Source organism: Ostrea edulis, chromosome 2, assembly GCF_947568905.1.
Source record: "Ostrea edulis chromosome 2, xbOstEdul1.1, whole genome shotgun sequence".
Lineage (NCBI taxonomy): Eukaryota > Metazoa > Mollusca > Bivalvia > Ostreida > Ostreidae > Ostrea > Ostrea edulis.
The window spans coordinates 106,167,282-106,190,446 of NC_079165.1; the positions used below are offsets into that span (position 1 = coordinate 106,167,282).

General features: G+C 34.5%; 1 protein-coding gene across 12 annotated transcripts; it reads right to left on the minus strand.

Annotated features, from left to right (window-relative positions):
- Positions 1–113: 113 nt before the first annotated feature.
- LOC125679328 (coiled-coil domain-containing protein 169-like) lies at positions 114–21,490 on the minus strand. Of its 12 annotated transcripts, none has more exons than XM_048918455.2 (14): positions 20,604–21,487; positions 19,837–19,961; positions 16,647–16,729; positions 15,692–15,751; positions 13,488–13,601; positions 12,507–12,563; positions 11,454–11,564; positions 9,591–9,701; positions 6,068–6,114; positions 5,524–5,619; positions 4,362–4,516; positions 2,771–2,872; positions 2,109–2,129; positions 114–1,100 (listed from the first exon to the last, which is right to left on the minus strand). In XM_048918455.2, exons 2-14 carry the CDS (start codon positions 19,908–19,910, stop codon positions 1,004–1,006), a joined length of 1,128 nt encoding a protein of 375 aa, XP_048774412.1. In that variant the 5' UTR covers positions 19,911–19,961; positions 20,604–21,487; the 3' UTR covers positions 114–1,003. The 12 variants fall into 12 exon arrangements, with proteins under 12 accessions (XP_048774412.1, XP_048774416.1, XP_048774411.1 ...); XM_048918459.2 differs by lacking the exon at positions 5,524–5,619 and adding an exon at positions 5,686–5,781 and having other exon boundaries at positions 114–1,839; positions 20,604–20,923; XM_048918454.2 differs by lacking the exon at positions 5,524–5,619 and adding an exon at positions 5,686–5,781 and having other exon boundaries at positions 20,604–20,919.
- Positions 21,491–23,165: the final 1,675 nt, after the last annotated feature.

The window sequence follows — 23,165 nt, forward strand, 5'->3', positions numbered from 1 at the left end:
TATACACCGAAAACTTAGTTGCTTTTGTAATTCAAAAACAAGCGCAGATTAATTAACCTCGAACAGCATCTCAAACCATCTTTTGGTATGATAAAAAAAAAACTAAAAATATATAGATTTAATTCATTTTATTAACAACACTTTGAACTTAATTATCAAAACTTTAAATCATCATTTACATTTATAAGTTGAGGATGAAACCCAGAACATTTATGGACAATTAAACTATGGTTGATTTCAAGTATTTAAACAAAACATTTAAATCATTATCAAATGGGTGTTACTTCAATATATGAGCACCTTCAGTTGATAAATACTGAAAATGAATACATCTTGATTAAGAGCAACAAAACGTGTAAAAACAACCCTCAATAAACGCCCCTTTACCATTTGTGCAACTTGCTTGCAGTGTACAATTCAAATACTAAAGAGAATATAAGTTTGTATATTGATTTGAAATATCAATTGTAATATATTCCTTTAGCAAAACAATCCAAAAAGGCCATGTAATGTAATAACAATATGATTTCGTTGGTCTGGGCACTTAAAACAATATTCAAATCAGTGCAGGATGTTCCTTTTTTCAAAAATATGATCTCTTGTATTGAAAGTAGTATCTAAAATCGGACATACTAGTATATTCAAATATGAAAGTATGAAAGCAATAAAGGAAATAAGAAGGCACAGCCCTAAATATATATATATTTTAAGAAATTATATATGATAACAAAAATTCACAGTAATTTTAATCATCTGCTAACATAACGTGTATACATTAAAAATCTTTAATAAAACAATCCAAAACGTACTACATTTATATCGAATTAATAATGATGCAAAAACAAGGACGGATTCTTCCGTATTGCATAACAAGTAATTCCGGATACATTACAGGTCTATGGAGGTCGTTTATCATACAGTAAATCTACAGTGTAATATCCAGATAGAAGTGTTGGTGCAGAACAATAAATACAATATTGCCTTTTCCCTAATCTAAGTAAAATCACGTGGTCTCTAAACTGGGCAGGTTCTTCACGGCAGCCGCTTTTTTGATTGGTCCATGTTTTGGGTCCAGTATCCTCTGGTCCTCTGGTATATTGCTACAAAACAGAGACAAGTGTAATCATTGCCTTTTATATCTTTCACTTTTCTATTAACATTACATCATAATGCATCTTTTACACCACATTAAATACAACGAAATCCATTCTTTCAGCATCAACCATGATTGGAATTGTTTTAAATTCTTCATATGTTTGACCAGATAGCGTATTTTCATAAAGATATGGATAAACTTTTAAAGTATTTATATTAGTTGAAAGAAATCGTGAAACAAAAATAATTCTAGAGAGTATAAATATACATATCAGTAATATATATAATATATATGTTCAGTAAGTACAATCACCCGAAATCAGAGGACAATGCACACAAATCTACATATTGTCTTACCTTGTTTGGTAACAGGAAATTGTATAATTAAACTTAGCACTATCTACGCCAATATAATCATACACAAATTCCATAGAGAAATACTCTCTTATCATCGATTAGAGAAAAACAAAGAGAAGGAAACGACTTGAGCTGTAAAAATAAAAATGCTTCTGCAGAAGTTTTTTTTTAAAGTAACACTCCCAAAAAGATAAAAATTGAAAATAGTGAAATACTAGCAATACTATTGACCGAAACCAAGTGTAAAATGAATAGAAATCCTCCCTGAAAACAAAGTAAACTGGAGACTATGGGGGAAAATCTAGCTAGCATAGTTAGAGCGGAGGACAGTTAACTATAGAAGGAATAGGAACACAGTATCCACGGTCGAGAGCTTACCCCATCAGCCTGGTGTAAAAAATGACGTTCTTAGTATAACAGGATTTCATAAATTCACGCAAGAATGTTAATTAGTGATCGTGTGACTTTGCAACAAATATCTTACAGGATTAAGAAGGTGAGAGTTCTGCATGATTTTAATGTTACATGATGAAACACAGTGTGAAAAACCGGTAATTTTAGGTTGAATTAAGTGCATCTTGGCTTTCACTGATTTACTGATTGTCTGTATTGTAAAAAGAAGAATGTTGCTGTGTTGAACAGGACTATCTGCTTACCGTATCTCATGCTCCAAATTTCTGAAGACAAGAGCAAGATATTCATTACGATATGGTCAAAGAAAAATTTCCAATTAAAATCATTTCAAATTAAATTACGGCACCAACACAGAGGATTGCGTTTCAAGGTTTTATCACCGGCGATAAATCAGTTTGGTTATTCAAGTACATGCAAGATAATAGTCTAATTCTGAACGAATAACGTATATATAAACTCAAAACGTTCTATAATTCAATAAATTTGGGGGACGATCATTTCCCCATATATACACATGGAAAGATTGTAAGTAGAAACTATTGTTTTGGTTGTGTTGGTGCCAGACTTTCCTCACATTTCTGTCATGTCTTTTTATCAGGCATAATAAGAAATACTGTGCAGTAATATTCAGAAAAAGTAAGAACATTGAAGATATTTTATCTAGGCTCTACAAAGACTGTTGTTGAAGTTGTGAGCTAATATACCGGTGGTCAGTTTTAATGGAATGAAATAATTTCGGATCTGCACCAGTATATGCATTTTAAATGATGAACTATACATAGTTATTTAATCAAATTATTACGTCTATATATAACCGATAATCATTAAGTGAAAATTAATTTTTGTTTCATTTGAAATACACAACACCAACGGGATAAAATATAGGGATAAAACTTAGTTTTACCTTAGACTACGGTAATTTGTGTTTCGAACAGTTTTAATTTTGGACCTCCTTGGCGAAGAAAGAGGGCTATTTTCATCCGTTTCATGCACTGATATCCTAGAACTAAAGGTTGGAAGCCAATACTTTATACACATACTAATAACATATAATGAAATTAAATATACTCTAAGGATAATGCTACGGAGTCCCCATGCTTAGTGCTACTTCTACGGACTCAACTATTCCATCGTGTTTTATATATGATTATTCCTCCTAGGCACCTGATCCCATCTCTGGTGTTTCCAGGGGTCCGTGTTTGCCTTACTTTCGATTTTGTAATCTTTATGGTATTTATTAGATTGATAATTGTTCGTTATCTTCATTCCCTAACACTCCAATGGGCTTTAGAACAAATGCACATAAATGAATCTAGCCATGATGCATCATGCTGGACTACTGTCAAATGTTTTAGCATTTAAAGCCAGTTAATACTTAAAATATTTATCAATTACCCCAATATTTCACATAGCCGCCGATTCTTCCTTTGACTGAAAAATGCCTTGACAGAGTTAGATATATGACCCTCTTTCCTATAAAAAGACAGTTCAGGTGCAGAAGCACAGCCAAATATCCTCTCTATCTACACGTGAACGTACCGGAACAGAGCCAGAAACCTCTCTATCTACACGTGAACGTACCGGAACAGAGCCAGAAACCTCTCTATCTACACGTGAACGTACCGGAACTGTGGTCCCACTTACCTTGTTATTCAACACTCATTTGATCAATACGGGGGTCCCACAAAACTCTTTTGAGGGATCTAGATTTTCAAAAGGTGTTCATGTGTAATTTTGATTTTGTGTTATATACAGGTATCAATTGTTTTCTTGTGTGTCTCCACATATCGCTTGCACACTTTCTTTTATACCTGGTTAAAGACTTTTCATTTCCTTACCAACTGCAATGAATATGAATTTTGGCCGTTATCTTAAATCACATGCAAAGCCCCTTAACCAATCAAAAGACACATAAAAATGGCAAATTCGCACACCACATCTGATTTCAAATACGTGTATTAATACAGTTGATTGGCTAAAAAGAAGCACATCAAAATATGTCCTGTCTGAATTTAGTTAACTTATACGCCCACACACAACCCCCGATGACATAAAAAGCACACAAAAAGGATTATGACAGTTTCACAAGGCCTCCCTGTATCATATACATGTATATTATATATAATTCCACCCTTGGCATACCTTTGCGAGCTTCGCTCGTTCTGACTGTTGAATGGTAATGTGTAAGGTATAACAAAACTAATACGACAATAATTCATAAAGCATGAAATATTTTCCTACTCAGAAGAGCTAACGAAAAGGAATCAAATTTCAATGTAGATAGCAACAATCTGAATTCATACACTGAATCTGAATTCATTTTTGGCCGATTTTGATGGATTAGATATTTTGAAGTATTATAACTAACTTCAGACATGTTGCTATCAAAATAGAATTAAAACATCTACGTGAAAATTGCTTCTAAATTGTGGTGGGAACACAAAAGGGCACACGATTTCACTACAAAGAATCAATAGAATTGAAAGTCGACATACCCCATACTCCTGGGAGTGCGAGATCCCGGAATAGTGTCCAGTGCGTCCCGACTGGAAGATAACTTGGTACGAGTGGACGACTCATTGATGGAGCCCTTGGTAGAGTTGATCTCCAGTGAATACGTCTTCCTCTCATCGTTAGCCTTGTGGTATGCCTAATTAAGCAGGGTCAAAGGTTAACATTCAAAAGGTAGATTCTTGGCAAGACTAATTAACCAGGGTAAAAAAACGTTATATTAAAGAAAGGTTTGACAACTTTAGTTAACATTTACGTGAGCGTTTACTGGGGTAATTTTATTGAAAATTGGTATCTTAAAAATCGTAATGAACACAGCAATTTGAAATAGTATTTACATGTGCTTTAACTAAAGTAATATATTGGGTAACTCCACTATCCGTTGATTTGAATACATTTCATTCAGCAAAGCAATAACAGACAGAACAAAGTGACAACAACCTAGGTCAGATAATGTCTCAGTCCAAACCACTTCAATCTTCACTCACTACCTGAACACACCAAGGTTCAACGCTATCATATGTTTAGTAAGTAATCACAAAACGTCCAGGACGCACTTCAGAAAAGAATGAACAGGTGCGTAGAAACGTGATTGTGTTGTAACAAGTATTTCTTTCTGAGTATATTTATATCGGTAGCTTGCCAGTCCTATGACTCCTAATTCTCATAGTCAGAATTCATACTGTGTACTAGTTTGATAATCATGCATATTAGTGAATAGGGAACTATGTTTCACTGCAGTTTCGAAATTACTAGAGATTCATGTATTTCACTGACTTGGAATCAAGTTTTATTTTTCTATCTAGCAGTATCGAAATTACTTTATGCATACATATGAGGAGGCGTGTCAGAATTAAGTTTCTACAGGATTAGAATTAGAGGCTGTATAAGGACAAAGATGCAAACAAACAACAGAATGTTGAATCCGAATACAAAAGCATGCAAGCACTATCAACAAGAAACGTCTGTTTCATTTCTATAAAGAATGTAGGCAAAATTGTCGTGTTATAAATGAAAACTTCATACTTTATTCGTTGAATGCTCAGACCTTATATAGAAACAGACTTTCTAGCGTACGAACTGTCCTGGTTAAAGATGAGTACAGAACACTGTGGCTGCAAATTTAACCAGAAGCGTTCACCTCACCTTTGACTCTTGGTCAAGCCTCCAATCTATGTCCCTAATTTGTCCTTGAAGCATTTGCTTTTCTTTTTCAAGCGACCGAATCATATACTTATCTGCCTAGAATATGAAGGTGCAGTGCTTTTAATATAAGAGTGAATTGACAATTTGATATTGCTTCGCTACCTTTGATTCCTGGTCGAGTCTCCATTCCATGTCTCTCATCTGGTTCGCCAGAACGTTCTTTTCTTTCTCCAGTAATCGTATCATATGCGGATTGGCCTTAGTTACGTCAAAAAACTCAACATCTTATACGTATTTCAAATATCTTACATCTTATATGTAATTTACATATCAAACTCAACATAATCATACATAATTTGCCTATCAACATCTTATATGTACAGCAATTCATATACTAGTATCTAATTCGATAATTGGATTACAAATACAACAGTCTTAATTTTTTTACTTAAAGAATGTCTATTTTTGTACACTTTGATATTAATTACATTGATGTTTTAAAAGATTTTTTACATTTTCGGAGAAATAAAATTAAACAACTTACATCAGAGAGGTCATCAAAATTTTTCAGGTCTCTTGGAGACTTTCCAGCTGCAAAGCGAAAAATTTAATACTCTTAGCATATGAATATTGCTTAATTTTTCTCAATAGGAAAATTGTTTTAAAAAATACAATGCACTGCAAGTCCAATCACATTCAAATAAAGATGGAACTTTTCAGTTATGTTGCAAATTAATATTTTAGTTCCAAGTTATTTCCATCAACTAGCCCTCTACTACAATTAGAGTGATTATGTCATGATTGTAACTAACATACGAGTACTGTACACTGTACAAGGTATATATAGTGTCATGCAATTCTCACAAGAACACTACCCTAATACACAAAGTGCACATCATATACCACATTAACCACAACCACGGGGGTGGTAGTGGAATACCCTGACATACTCCACCAAAGAAAACAGTAAAACCGTGCACGTATATACACTGCAATGAACCAGTATCTCTACATCTACAATATGACACCTCTAGCACTAGATAATACAGTGCTGTATCGCAGTCACTCTGTGTACCGCTAATCCCTTTACCTAAGTCCCCCGGACGAGGACTGATGTGGACACTGATTGTTAATCCCGTGGATTTTTGAGTGGCTGCGGTGTTTGGTTTGGAGTACTGAGACTCAGACGAGCTTTGACTAATGGCTTTGCTAGCTACACTAGAGCGAGAGGTCGAATCCCTACCTGCGACGTGGGCACGAGCTGGAAAAACGGTTATCAGAATGATTGTATATGGACATTTCAATGTTACCTCTCATGTGGAATGTCTTAATTTGTATGTATATGTTATCCCAAAACATGTCAGAATTCCAAAATTCATTAAATATACTATGCGTTAGAAAATGTTGACAACTGCAAAGTGGCTAAACTGGCAGAGCTGCAATGATTTTATTGCAAATGATAAAAGTATAATATTTTGTGAATAGACATACAAGAGAGAAAAAAACCGTTTGAAATAAAGATCACCTAAAAATAAATATAGTGTAATCATGCATTAAACCAATGAGCAAAAATATCTAACATAATGTCAGCATTACGGACATGTTGGTCAGAGGACTTCATGCCGGTTTGGTCCATGCTTCATCCCGTATTTAATTTAGATCCAAAGAGAGATTATTCCCAGAATCCAGCGCAACTAGTAGCATGCATACCTAAATAAATGTTTCATGAAAGGGTGAAGACAACGAACAGTGATCAATCTCATAACTCCTATAAGGAATACAAAATCCAGAGTTGGGCAATCACGGACCTCTAGATATACCAGAGGTGGGATCAGATGTCTAGGAGGAGTAAACATCCCCTGTTGACAAGAGGTGGGATCGTGAAACTTTGGATAGAGTAGAGTTTGGGAATGGATAACTTTTAACATAGTATGTCTACAACCATACTGACACAAACACCAACGCTGAGGTGTAGAGCTGAACTCTCCAGGACATCGTCGACATAGAGTTAGGCTGTTAACCTCGTGTTTCCACAAATCGTCAGTATACTGAGGTCTACTTAATTCAGCGGACATCATATTTAAGCGCATAATTGCAAATGTATTTTGCACTTAAAATGTGAAATTTTCTATTGATACATTATCGTAAAACATGAAATTCATATTTACACTCAATAGTGGGTCAGCTCCAATTACGGTAAAATCTAAATTCGCTACAATCAGTACAGATTCAGTATTTAAAACAAACCTTGCAATCATACAGCATACAGTTGATCAATGATTAGGGACCAGTAGACAGTAGTTACTAACAGTCTGTTGTCACATTGATTAGGATCCAGTAGACATTAGTTACTAACAGTCTGTTGTCACATTGATTAGGGTCCAGTAGACAGTAGTTACTAACAGTCTGTTGTTACATTGATTAGGGTCCAGTAGACAGTAGTTACTAACAGTCTGTTGTCACATTGATTAGGGTCCAGTAGACAGTAGTTACTAACAGTCTGTTGTCACATTGATTAGGATCCAGTAGACATTAGTTACTAACAGTCTGTTGTCACATTGATTAGGGTCCAGTAGACAGTAGTTACTAACAGTCTGTTGTCACATTGATTAGGGTCCAGTAGACAGTAGTTACTAACAGTCTGTTGTTACATTGATTAGGATCCAGTAGACAGTAGTTACTAACAGTCTGTTGTTACATTGATTAGGGTCCAGTAGACAGTAGTTACTAACAGTCTGTCGTCACATTGATTAGGGGCCAGTAGACAGTAGTTACTAATAGTCTGTTGTCACGTTGATTAGGGTCCAGTAGACAGTAGTTACTAAGTTGTTGTCACATTGATTAGGGTCCAGTAGACAGTAGTTACTAACAGTCTGTTGTCACGTTGATTAGGGTCCAGTAGACAGTAGTTACTAAGTCTGTTGTCACATTGATTAGGTTCCAGTAGACAGTAGTTACTAACAGTCTGTTGTCACATTGATTAGGGACCAGTAGACAGTAGTTACTAACAGTCTGTTGTCACATTGATTAGGGACCAGTAGACAGTAGTTACTAATAGTCTGTTGTCACGTTGATTAGGGTCCAGCAGACAGTAGTTACTAACAGTCTGTTGTCACATTGATTAGGGTCCAGTAGACAGTAGTTACTAAGTCTGTTGTCACATTGATTAGGGACCAGTAGACAGTAGTTACTAAGTCTGTTGTCACATTGATTAGGTTCCAGTAGACAGTAGTTACTAACAGTCTGTTGTCACATTGATTAGGGACCAGTAGACAGTAGTTACTAACAGTCTGTTGTCACATTGATTAGGGACCAGTAGACAGTAGTTACTAAGTCTGTTGTCACATTGATTAGGGTCCAGTAGACAGTAGTTACTAACAGTCTGTTGTCACATTGATTAGGGTCCAGTAGACAGTAGTTACTAAGTCTGTTGTCACATTGATTAGGGTCCAGTAGACAGTAGTTACTAACAGTCTGTTGTCACATTGATTAGGGTCCAGCAGACAGTAGTTACTAACAGTCTGTTGTCACATTGATTAGGGACCAGTAGACAGTAGTTACTAACAGTCTGTTGTCACATTGATTAGGGACCAGTAGACAGTAGTTACTAACAGTCTGTTGTCACATTGATTAGGGACCAGTAGACAGTAGTTACTAAGTCTGTTGTCACATTGATTAGGGTCCAGTAGACAGTAGTTACTAACAGTCTGTTGTCACATTGATTAGGGTCCAGCAGACAGTAGTTACTAACAGTCTGTTGTCACATTGATTAGGGACCAGTAGACAGTAGTTACTAAGTCTGTTGTCACATTGATTAGGGTCCAGCAGACAGTAGTTACTAACAGTCTGTTGTCACATTGATTAGGGACCAGTAGACAGTAGTTACTAAGTCTGTTGTCACATTGATTAGGGTCCAGTAGATAGTAGTTACTAACAGTCTGTTGTCACATTTATTACCGACCCGCAGACAGTAGTTGCTAATGGTCTGTTGTCACATTGTAAATTGTGAGTATGATCAGTCCAAACAGCCAATCATTTTCATTTTGATCACGTGATTCAGACGTTACCTGGGAGATAGCTACCAGGCTTCGTTCGGATTTTGATTGTTCTCTCCAGTGTTTTCTTGGTTTCCTTGGGTATTTCAAACCTTATAATATTCTTGGAATCTGCGCTGGTTGCTATACACAAAGTTATCTAATCTATTATAGAGTTATTATCATTTCATAAAATATCCATCATTTTAAAAGTACTGTCATTTAAAAAATTCTAAAGTTTTATCAATGTTTTCTTTATCTCACCTTAAAATTTATTTTATTATAAATCATAAATGAAATTTACTTCACTGAATATCAAAAATAGAATGTGTAAAAATAATGAATTTAACATTGATTGGTTATCCACTGTTATTTTGTCATGCCATTTACAGGTAAACATCTCCATGCTTTTAGCTCAGTTCTGTGAGAGGTTAAAGGTATACACTGTATACTTGTATTATAGTCTAATGACGAAGCTGGTTCTGTTCTGTTGAATTAAGCCAACATAACATCATTTCAATCAAATTCAGATGGCATTTTGTTTTAACTCATCTTATCCCAACTTGGGATTTCCTATCAATTCACCAAAAATTTCTTTCATCTCTGTTGGTTTGAATTTTGATTTGAAGCCAATTCAAGAATTGATCACTCCCAGAGAAGCCACCAGCTCCAGGTGAAGAGCCACAAGGATGGAGCTAACGGCCATAGAAGTGAGGATTCTTTATCACGTGCTGCCGCCTACCGTGACTCAGGACCTTTGTTTTAAGATCATATGCAAAAGACCCGCGACTCTCACTTCTAACTGCCAGATGCTTGGCGAAGGAACAGTAACTTCACATGTTAACGTCTTGGGTGTGAAGCACCACCAGAATGACGAATCGAACCCGTGACCTATCAGTTATTAGGCGACCGTCCCAACCACTAGGCTACAGCCATTAGTTACTGACAGCTCTACAAACCCTATCTAACACATACATTTATTGATTGTTGCTTGTTTTACGTCCCGTCAAGAATTTTTCACCCATATTGAGACGTCACCAGCTGTAGGTGAAGTACCACAAATTTAGAACTACTCTTAGCGCTCAGGGACATAGCAGTGAGGGTTAATTCTTTAGCGTGTCAACGCCTCCCGCAACACAGGACCTCCGTTTTTAAGGTCATACCCGAAAGACCCGTGATTCTCACTTCTAAATGACAAGCGTTTGGCGAAGGAGCAATCACTATCCATTTTAACGTCATAGGTTGGACGCGGCTACGGCACAAGCGGGGCTCGAACTCACAGCTTCCCTATTACGAACGCTCTGCCACTGAGCCACCATGACTGGACTCTAATACGTAAAGACAGTATAAATTTCTTTGCTATAGGGAAGATGCATCCATTTTCTTAGGCATATCTTTCTCCCTATTTTGCTTTTATTCCCCCAAATTCTCGCACGATCAATGCAGTTCATTCAGTAAGTAATTATTGCATCATTTTAATAGTACATGTATTATTACTATATCACATCGTATACTGATCTCAGACTCGATCAAACCCATGCAGGTGCTTTCTCATCATGAATGAAGCGATTTGAATGTTAGTTTAATCCATCAGTTGGTATTTCCTTTTAATGACCAGATCTTATCAATGCATGCACCAATATTTCATTCTAGTAAGTATATCCGAGTAGTTTGAGTCACATAGGCATGCATTCTACCATGTGTTACTTTTGTACTTTTGACTAGTCAGACTTTCTTACTTTTCACTGGTCAGTCTGTGTTACTTTTTACTGATCAGTCTGTGTTACTTTTTACTGATCAGTCTGTGTTACTTTTAACTGGTCAGTCTGTGTTACTTTTAACTGGTCAGTCTGTGTTACTTTTCACTGGTCAGTTGGGCTTATTTCATACGGATACCTGGGGACGGTTTCAAAATACTTGTTAAGCTGGACTTGGTAATGTCCACCTGAATGCATTTGTCCAAAGATTTGTCATCCCCCTCCTCGGACGACTCGTCCGTGAAAGCCACTGCGTGATTAACAAGAAAGTTCAACAAGAATGACATTTTAAATCCCATGGTGAATGCATGAACTTTAAAAAAAATAATTTCTAAATTTCCCTTTAAAATCATTTTGCATATTTTGTGCAAAGACATGCTTAAGTAGTGAAAAAAAGGCATTATCACTCCAGGAATATTTCTAAAACATGCAATTTATGTAGCAGCATATATGTTTATTAATTGAAATGATTTAACATTCTTGGTGACATTTTGAGTTGGAAGAATGATTGAGGAGTTATTGAAAACTTAATGGTTACAAATTCATTGCACTAGTTCTCACAGAAAACCTTTAAAACAGTATTTTGCATGCACCCTCTTTAATGCTGTTTACCATTTCTGTGCTTACTTCACATTTGCATAGTGCACCCTTCTAAGTACTATATATGCTAGCTTCCTTCACTTTTTAGTTGTTTTTACAACTCTTACTCTTCAGAATTTGTGAACCACATTCGTAATATAATTAAAAAAACCAAATGTGTTTCAGATTCTCTCACTTAATATAATACATTTTCATACACATCAGGATCCAGTTGCACAAAAGTTGATTAATTTTACGAACAGCAGATTCTATATATATATGAAAGAGCTCACAGCAAGTGATGTGTCTTTTGTACAGCTGAATCCAGAGTTTTGTTTTAATTTTGATAAAATGACATTTTTTATTTCGTTAATTAGCAATAACAATTTCTAAAGAGGGTACATTATGCAAAGGTGTTAAATTTTCACTGAAAGCACTTGAAGAAAATGTTACGAATATGATTTTTACAAAAACCTTGGAAAACAGAACGATGATCATTTGAACATGTTGAAGAACAAAATTCCTTCCATTAGACAATATGACCTGGATGTATATACCAATGGAAGACAATGAATATTAGTTATGATATGGCCGACCACACGCCAAAACCTACCTCCTCTACGTTTTAATATACCCTTTCCAGGTCTAAGTCCCAACTCTGCTAAATCTTCTACACAACAAAATTATACAATTTCAGTCAAAATAGGATCATATGTAATTAATTTTAACAATTCACCTGTACTGATGAAAACTGATGAAAAAACATTGAGTGATATCATATCCAAGCAATATGGGAAAATATTGTGCAATATGAAGGCATGTATGATTTTCTAACATTAAAATGTTTTCGAGGATACATACAAACTTGAACATGCTCAATACTTAATACCAATCCATTACTACGAACAAGCATCTCTATTTCAGTATGTGTGGGTGGTAGATGTGTGAAATCCCTGGCCTGTTGTCATGCATGGCTGTGTGTGTATATACATTTATATCATGCAAGATTTAAAGTTTCTTTACCCAATGAATGATACTCACACAATAGTTTTACCATTATCTACTGCAATTAATGATTTACACAAAATTTAATCATTGCACCTAATATCAATATTCAAATTACTTCTTTTTTTTTAAATCACTTTTTAAAATGAAATTTTTGTATACATTTACTCGTAAATCCAGGTCACCTGAAAAATAATCTTGTTTGCCTTTTTTCTGACTCAATATCAAAATTTGAGTATAGGTAAATATATAGGCAAAGCCATTTTTCTTCCTGAAAATTTTAGTTTAAATCAACTATTACTCCAAATGAACTTTAATTTGGGGTTTTTATGGGGTTTTTTTAAAAACTCACTTGTGCCTTATATTTGGCTCAAGTGAGCTAAAAATATTGTAAAAAAGGTGTGAAAAAATCTTTTGATCCAGGGAGACATTACCGTCAGGTGACAAACAAACAACTTTTTATTTCCGGTCCTGACTGAAAAATAACAGAGACATTTTAATGCCCTCCCTGACTGAAATCATAAATAACGGAGACATTTTAATGCCCTCCCTGAGTAATAACCCCGTCCACGAACTCTGTAATATTTACCGTCTTTTAAATTTGCTTTCGCCTCCTGCACTTTGTTCTGAAGCATTAATATCTGCCGGTCTAACTGTTCGTTTATTTCCGTCTGGGTTTCATAGCGAGTTTTCCATTCATTCCCTATGAAAAATACAATCATAATGATTATCAATTATTATCATTATTATAAAATACAATCAAGATGAAATTAGTTACAAGTTAGGGTATTCTTCTACGCAATTCATTGCATATAACACAACACTCAGGTTTATGTAACAGCAGTGAGGCACATTAACTTTATACTGAACACATATTTCAACAGAGGTCAATGAATAAATGCTCATTAGGAATATTTGAATATTTTTTGAAACATGTGATTCATAATTCCAAAAAAATTTGATATTTGAAAATTCTTTGGAAAAACATTTAGTTTCAAGAGATACATTGCATGAGAAACAAAGATATAGAAAGGTCATTGGAAGGTCAACTGATTAATATACAATAGAACTTTATGTGAAGCTTGTACAGATCTTAATTAACAACTGTAGATCCTAATTATACAAGATGAGTTCATATTGCCTGAAAGCAAGAAGCACCACTCACAAAATAAAATTACCTGCTTTTTTGAATTACTGAAATACATATAAAAACTCTTATCAACAGTCCAATATTGAATGCCTGTTCTTGTGGTTTCACATCTTGGAGTAATTTAGCAGTACTGAAAGTACTCGCATAAGATACAGAATCCTCTGGATATGCCACACATGATTAAGATGTAATTATCCACTCTAACAAAACAATTATTTACAGCTTCATGCTTTTTTCTTTTAGAGTTTTGACAGTTGGACAACACCTAAAGTTAATGTTGATGAACTCTTTTGTAGATTCTGTCTTTTTTGTTTTCACCTTGAAATCATTTCATTGTTCACCATTCAGCATAAATGTCGGCAGAATCAACAGGAAACCAAACAACTATGATAAATAAAGTGATTTAAAATTATGACCATAACATTTTTTTTCTCTCGATGCCTTGCCTATCCAATGACCTTATAGAAAGAGAACTGAATACATATATACAGTTGAACTTCGGTACCTCGAACAATATGGATATGTCAAAGTGATTCAGAAGTCCCAACCACTTATTCTTTAAGTATTTTACCCTCGATATCTCAAATCCTCAGATATCTTGAAGTATTTTCTCAGTCCCATCGAGTTCGAGATAGCGATGTTTGACTGTATCTGACTTTGTGAATAGTGAATGCATCGATGCTACATTCACACACACACATCTCTACAACAGTACCTTTCTGATTTCCAACATATGAGACTTATAGTATAGAGTTCAAGCAGAGCACTATACGTCACTAATTTTCAGACTACAAATGTAGAAATTCTAAGGCTAGCTAATTTCTGCAATTCATTCTGATGGGAATGTTTTACACAGATAGGTTAATAAACAGAAATAGAAATCATTAGTTACAACCGTATGTTCTAACCATTAGGTAAATTGGGTGTGAAAAAAATCAGGAGCTCAGGATTGATATTGGGAGGATTATGAATACATAAGGCCAAAAATATAAATTGTTGTGTTTCTGTTAACAATTGAAATTGAGGTGCAATTTTCAGTTTTTTAATGCAACTTTTAAATATACTTTGATATAAATCAGATATGAATTACGAATTTCACCTCAAAAAATATTTCTTCAATGATCTCTTGAACAATATGTTAACAAATTTCTAAGGTAAGGTTATAAAATGTAAGGTTGGTTGGGTTAGTGGAAATACAACAATTTTTGTTTTAGGCCTAAATAAAGGGATTCATGCAGACTTCTATCAAGCAGAGATGACAAATCATGGCTTCAGATACCGGCCGGCATACAGACATACAGCACAGAGGGAGGAGCACACTTCACAAATCTGTCTGCGATTTCATAATGTCTGCACAACAAAAATGTTGCTGTCTCAAGGTTAAGTATAACATGATATTGTATTGTGTATTTGTCTGTTGCCAAACCTTTTAAGAATCACTCATTTACATGGTTCAGTACATTCAATTATTTGAGCAGATGATTAGATTACTACTACATAAACTTTAAACACTACATTTGTTCATTGATTTAACAGTCCTATGATTCGTTTGTATTCCGTTACGGAGTTAGAAATACTGAATGCGTTAGAGACAGTGACATTTGATATTCTGTGCAGCCATAGCAATAAGATACTACTCTTACAATTCAGTTCATCAGAACTGGACACACTTGAGGGACTTTGCTTTCCTGAAGATAATAGGTCTGTAATTATATATTTGGAAATATACATATTGTTATCAATGAATTGGGAGGGGGACCCTGCAAGGGTTACAGAAATAAATACAGCAGGCTACTTATAAACCTCAACCAACAGAACATCAGAGCCTGTAATGTAAAAATGACATGCCAAAAGAATATCACTGCATGTCAATACAAACGCAGTATAAATATAAATCAACCAAACAACAACAAAAAACATAAATATTTTATCTTCATAACTGTCAAAGAAAAAATAAATAGGTATTGATCAAAGCAAGATGAAAACGAGTACTAATCACCATGTAATTGGCACTAAACATGGGCTGTACAATGCAGTCAATATGTTTATTTGTTTATCATCACTATCTCTTCATCATTTCATTGAAAAGATTACTGTCAACTTTAAACTGAAAAATAACTTTTCCAGAATATGATGCACCCTTAGTACAGAATTGCATATAAAACACTGACATTCCCAAAACACACGAAGACATAAAACGCATAACACACGAGCAATCAACCACTCAGAAATGGTCTAGCAATTAATTACTTAGAAATGATCTAGCAATTCTACTTTTAACTAAATCATTATTCTACTGGTCATTACCGGTCACTGGGGTGGACAAGAAAGAAAAGAGGATAGAATTAGAGGGATCACTACACCACAGTCCTTATAAGGAAGTTCAAAAACGAATCAATGTCGTGTTGCATTTGTGTTTATGATAAAAACAATTTCATGAATTTACAGAGTATATCATACGTTATCATATACAAACACTGAAGGTACATTGGAATTATATTACATTATGGTGTTAGTAACTTTGACACTTTGTTCTTATAAGAATATGAATCTTTACATCAAGAACTTTTGGTAAATCAAAAAATACCAGTATCTTACCTTCATTGTCGATGGTGTCATAGCGTTTCTCTAGCTCTTCGACGGTCGCTTTTAATTCAGCCGCAGACTGCTCCAACATTTCTCTGATAAAGAACAAGAAAAATTCATTTCTGGCCAAATTCAATGATGTACATGTACTAGGTATTGTGATTAATTTTACTGTACTAGATATTAAGATTATTACTGGCAAGTAGTTCACTGAGTTACTGGTTCAAGAGTGATCCCTGTGCTCTTGGAACAATTCTACTTAACCTTACAGATCATCTAATTAAAATGGGGTGGTATTTTCTTTAGTGGTTTTTTTGGGGGGGGGGGGGGGGGATGGGGGTTTATATATATATTTCAGTTTCCCCAATTCTGACAAATATACGAAGATGACATCATATTACAGTAATGTTTGTTATTTGCATGATCATTGTTGAATTTGTTTGTTTGCAACTTGGCAGGTGGCTACATTCATAAAAGTTATTAAAAAATCATCATCCACTACAAAAATATTGTACTAATAAAGGCATCACCCCTCCACACTAACCACTGCTATATAATAAAGGCATCACCCCTCCACACTAACCACTGCCATATAATAAAGGCATCACCCCTCCACACTAACCACTGCCATATAATAAAGGCATCACCCCTCCACACTAACCACTGCTATGTAATAAAGGCATCACCCCTCCACACTAACCACTGCCATATAATAAAGGCATCACCCCTTCACACTAACCACTGCCATATAATAAAGGCATCACCCCTCCACACTAACCACTGCCATATAAATTTGTTTCTAAGAGTTGTATTCCACAATAAATGAAATTTTCATTTTGTTTTTTAATGCAGGCTCTAGTAGAACTGTTCCCTCATTGGATAGTTGCTACAGATCAGGATAAGATGGGTTTATTCCAATGTTGGGCCCAGAGGGCATACCAGCAAAGACAGATTACATGACAAAGACATGCTACATATACGTATGGATTTCCTCTCCAAAGTCTCAGTTTCCCGCACTTATTTTGCACACCACATGCATCCTTATGCTTCAATGTAAAGCATCCCTTCTAAATAAATGTTTATCCGGTATATACATACATGCAAACATAGATACCATGGATAACCCATGAAAGCTCGAAAGCTTATTTCCAATGGGGTCCTTCGATGCACGGATGTTTGCACTAGGGGGTCATTTATGTGGGAGGAAACCGGAGTAAACCCACGTGTCTGAGCGGGCGACCGCCATACACTCTCACATACAACCACTGCCGATCACAGGGATCAAACCCGGGTCGCAGCTGTGAGAAGCGAGAACACTACCTCTGCGCTACCCGGACACCCAATTTCTAGTTTAGATGTACATGCACACTGACACACATCATTATTGTTTCGTGTTGTATTTGGTCCGTTTACTCGATACTCTTGAGAACAGATACACACAGGCATACTTCTAGTTCTACATACCCGGTACTTTTTATTGAACATGTGACCTCATATCAAGGGAGCAATCGTTGCAATCATGAAAAAACAAAATAAAATAGGGAGCAGTTCTTAATACCCAGTATATGGAATACTGTCACAACTATGATGAATTAATGGCTTACTCGCAGACATAACGATGTTTCACCCATGTTAACTAATTTCTTTAAAGCAACGTCCAAACACCATAACAGTCATCACCAGCATGACAAAATACTACGCACCTAAACTTATTTTTTTCCATCTCATGTAATAAAAATTACTACCTTGAAATTCATTCTCCCTTGATTCAGTTTGTTAACATATTTGATAAAATACCTAAAATTACACCATGTCGTACATGTGACTAAATGAAGAACATTAGATGTGTAGCTGTCAGTATAACAGGGAACTTATACTGCCTCGTTAGTGAGATAGTTTTTCTAGTGATGTGGTAGAGTCTCTCTCTTGATCACGCAAATTAAGCAACGGTGAGCGTGATCAGCACGCTGTGTTACTTAACACACTACAAATTGGTGGGGGCATAGTGACTCTGATGTTTGGTGGGAGGCCTGAGAGTTTTATCGGAGCTCTGGGACTTTGTGTCCATGTACGGACGTGTTTTCATCCGGGGCAATGGTGGTTGTCATCGGAAATAGTGGATGCCATTGCTGAGTAGGTGCCAAACACTCAAAGACAACTCATGCTAAGCTTCGGGACGAAGCTTCCCTGAGCGAAGGGGAAATGTAGCAGTCAGTATAAGAGGGAACTTATACTGCCTCGCTAGTGAGCTAGCTTTTCTAGTGATGTGGTAGAGTCTCTCTCTTGATCACGCAAGTTAAGTAACAGTGAGCGTGATCAGCACTTGCCTGGGTGACCGCTACATGTTACAGATGAACATGAAGAACATTGGATAGAAATTACCTGAACTTAATGCCCATCAAATAGTTGCTAGAATGACGTAAATGGGGCACATATTAAATTACAATTGATTGAAGTCAAATTCCTATATTGATGACAGAAATTTAAAGTCAAAGTTTCCTCCCCAAAAGGTCTAAGTAAACCTTGATAAACAAACAAAAGTCAACAGTAAATCAAATATTTGTTGAAATTGTTTTCCATTTAATAGTTAAAGCTAGGTTAAGATTGGAGTACGGTATCAATACCTCAACAAACCAAGTGTACTGAACACAACTAACATTAGCTGTAATACTTATAACCATAAACATTTGTTAAAAGGCCCAAAATATTGTTTAATTTCCATTTTGATTTAAATTTTATCGTATAAAACATTGTTTTAAATTATCTTTCAAGGAATATCACAGGCATCAGTAATTTAGTTTGTGATGAAAATAAATATCAATATCGTTATTATCATAAATACCATCACCATTATTATCATGGTGTCATATTTCTTCATCATCACCATCATTCAATTCCAGGCTGCTGAACACCAAGTGCTTTTTTTTCTTCAGATTACGTATATATAAATTAATAGAGTCAACAGAAAGTATGAGAGGGCATAAAACTAAACATAACATACGTACATTTGCCGACACACCGTATTTTGAGAGATAAGAATTGAAACTTGCGGCCCAAGATGTCACATGCAGATAAGAACAGGTGCGCGTTCACAAAGTCCTATATAGTTTTTCCAGATGAATTTAAGGAAGTGTCACAATTTAAACGATACCAGGGTAGCTGTAGTAAATGTAACTATATCACTTAATCCAACCATACTTACTTCATTTGTTTTTCTTGCTGAATTTCAGCTCGTAACTTCTCCAATTCGAAGTCATCCATTACTTCGACCGCCATTTTGACTCTCTTTGTATCCAACGAAACGTCATAATCAATGTTAATGAGGTGCTTGTAGGAGAAAAAATATAGCGGGAAAATTCAAAATATGAATATCAGAGTTAGAGGGAGATAACTTTGTTCTTATTTCATTTTTTTTGGTGAATATTTTGTCAAGATCATTTTATCAAAAATGTTCTACAAATACCAGATTTATAAAAGATTGAAAAATTCAATGAAAATGATTCATCAAGAGTTTTTAAAAAAGAAAATAGTGCTTTCCTCCCAAAGCATCTCATGCACAGTACAATTTCACAACTGAAAGAAACTTGAAAACTAGCAATATTACTAGATTTTTTAAAAATTTCATTTCAATTTATTTTTGAAAAATGATTGTCTTGAATATATCTTTTATTCTAATTGACATGTATCTTGAATAATTTAGCTATTGATTAAGAAAAAATTAAAAGTAACATATTTCATCATAAAAAAATATTTTTAAGATTATCATGCATCAAATTAAATAAAATATTTAAAGGGCAGAAAACTTTTTTTTTTTATCCTGCACATGTATATACATGTGGGTTCTGATGACTGTCTATTGGTCAAAACCAGTCCACCTATATATATATTTATGTATACTAGACTACTGAAGCGTCAGTGTCTGTACTTTGAATATTGATTGGTTTTACACTCATTTAATTACTGACGTACCTACTGAATATCACTGGTATCCACTTGGTGGAAGTCAGCCTCTTAATTTTTCCTCAGGGTGTTGCTCTCCAGTCATTGTATTTCATTCTACCACAGGTATATTACAAAGATCAAAGGAATACCCTGGTTCTCATACATAAGTAACAGCACTGAACATGTTTTGTTACTATAACAATAAAGTCAATAACTGACAATTAAAAAATTAATCAGTATTTGTTGCGAATCGAATTTAACAAATGGCAATCTAATTAAAATTAGATGTTAGATGTATGCAAGTACGCGAGCGGATCTAACATCTAATTTTTTTTTTTTATTTTTTTTTTTTTTTTTATTGTTTGATTTTTTATTTGACTTTTACATTATATACATATATGTAATTTAACTACACAATAATAGCATCAATATTCATATGCAAAAGACATTTCATAAATAGAAAGAAGGAGAAAGAGAGAAAGAAAGAAAACATATAAAACAAAGGGGGCATGGAACACAATCTTAGGTTAAAAAAAAAACAAAAAAAACCAACAACTTTTTAATACAATCATAATTTATCATAAATATTTTGCCAGTATCTCTCATACTCCCTATACCTGCAGTTTTTCAACAACAAAAGTTTTCCAACTGTAATTCTATCAATGATAATTTGTTTTTGGATGCATCTATACTTAATTTGCTTGTACTTGAGAATTTACTGATATAGATATATTGCTTTATCAGAATTATCAAATTTTCCACCTTGTGTATATTCTTATTAGCAAATTTTCCAAAAAGAATTGCTTGTCTATCAAAACTAATATGCCTGTCCAGTTTTTCACAAAGCCATTCTTTTATGGCAAAATTCCATACTAGATCTCTTTCACACATGGACATTCTACAAATATGTGATCAATAGTTTCAAAATCCCTCTTGCAAAAAGTGCAAATTGGGGAATCAACAATTCTAAGTTTATGTAAATAATAGTTGCATGGAAATATTCTGTGTAAGATTTGAAACTGTATATAACCATTGCAATTTAGATTCTTGAGTTGTTTTAAAAGGAAGTTCAAATATATTTTTCCATTCTAGCTCTGAAAAACCCTTCTGTTTCTTCCCATTTTGATATAGATTTAATTTTGGTTGCTTTATGGCTTATCAATTGCTTATACATATCTTTACAACCTTTTTTATCTTTGAAATATATTGAGATAGTAGAGCTAGAGGGAATAATAGGCAAAAGTGGTTTTGTAGTTCTTGTATTGTCTTGTATAAGAACTTGTCTTTGTTGGATTGCTTTCTTTAGTCCTGCATATTCTACAAAATTCATTTTAACTTTCAAAACATTTTGTACATAATCAAAGTTGTACAAGTTACTATTTTCATCAAGAAGATCATAAATAAATATAATCCCTAAATCAGGCAGACTTTTAAACAAAACTGATCTTCCACCAATAGTAATATTTGGATTTTAACAAATATGTTCACAATAAAAATCTGGGTTGATTTTATCTTTTGCAGAATTTATATTTGACCAGCTCTGAAACACATCTATCCAAAAACTGTTGGTTATTTTTACCCTTAAATTATTGATAAAATCTATTCCAAATACCCATATCTTTTCTATACAATAACATCTAATTTTAATTAGATTGAACAAATGACTGAAGAATATTTGTCATTCTAAATCAATCGTCTGCATTCTGAGATTGATACATGTACATTTGCAAACAAACCATGATGCACTGAGACAAGTTGACCCTTGTTCTTCCATGTATGTGCAATTTTCTTAGACTGTGTAATCAAAGCATTTCATATAATCCATCAACATCATACTAAATACTTGAAATGTTTTTCAAAATAGATCTAGTATACCCTACCATCTCATCTCATATCTCATCAGCAAAAAACAAATAGGTCTAGTCTATTTCTGAAACTGCCATGTCACAAAGTGACCTAATTCGTAACAGTATCGGTAAACGATCGACTGTTTATTTCTGAGCCCTAGTACCATGCTAGAATAGAAATAAAACATCTCTACTAGCTTTATATTTCAAAACAACATTTCTCGACCTTGATGGTTAACCTGCAACATCCACGAAAACTTGAACTTTATTTCCTAAATAGATAAAAGAACAAAGTAGATTGTAGCCTATGCTGTTCAAGATGTTAATATCGATTATCTACTTTGAACTATATACTGTGCAGCAGTTTCTCATGAATTGATCTTGCTCATCTTTGTTGTGAATTAGGAAGATACATCATGACACTATACGACTAATACAGACAAGAAGAAAATAAAGAATATGGTTATGATTTTCAACACCTGGACACACTTACCACCAGCAGGATGGTTACCGGCTGCAAGTCATCAATTGTACGCCGTAAAATTTTTTGGTTTATATATTCTCTTACCCTTTATAGCTAACTACCACAACATACACTAAAACTACACAGTCGTAAGTCATGTGTCTCCTCTCACACTAGATAACTATAAAGAAGTACTCAAGATCAGTTTTATTTTGCGAGGTCTTATTTTCACGCAGATGATGTATTCACGAGATATAATCTGAGACCTATCTACCATAT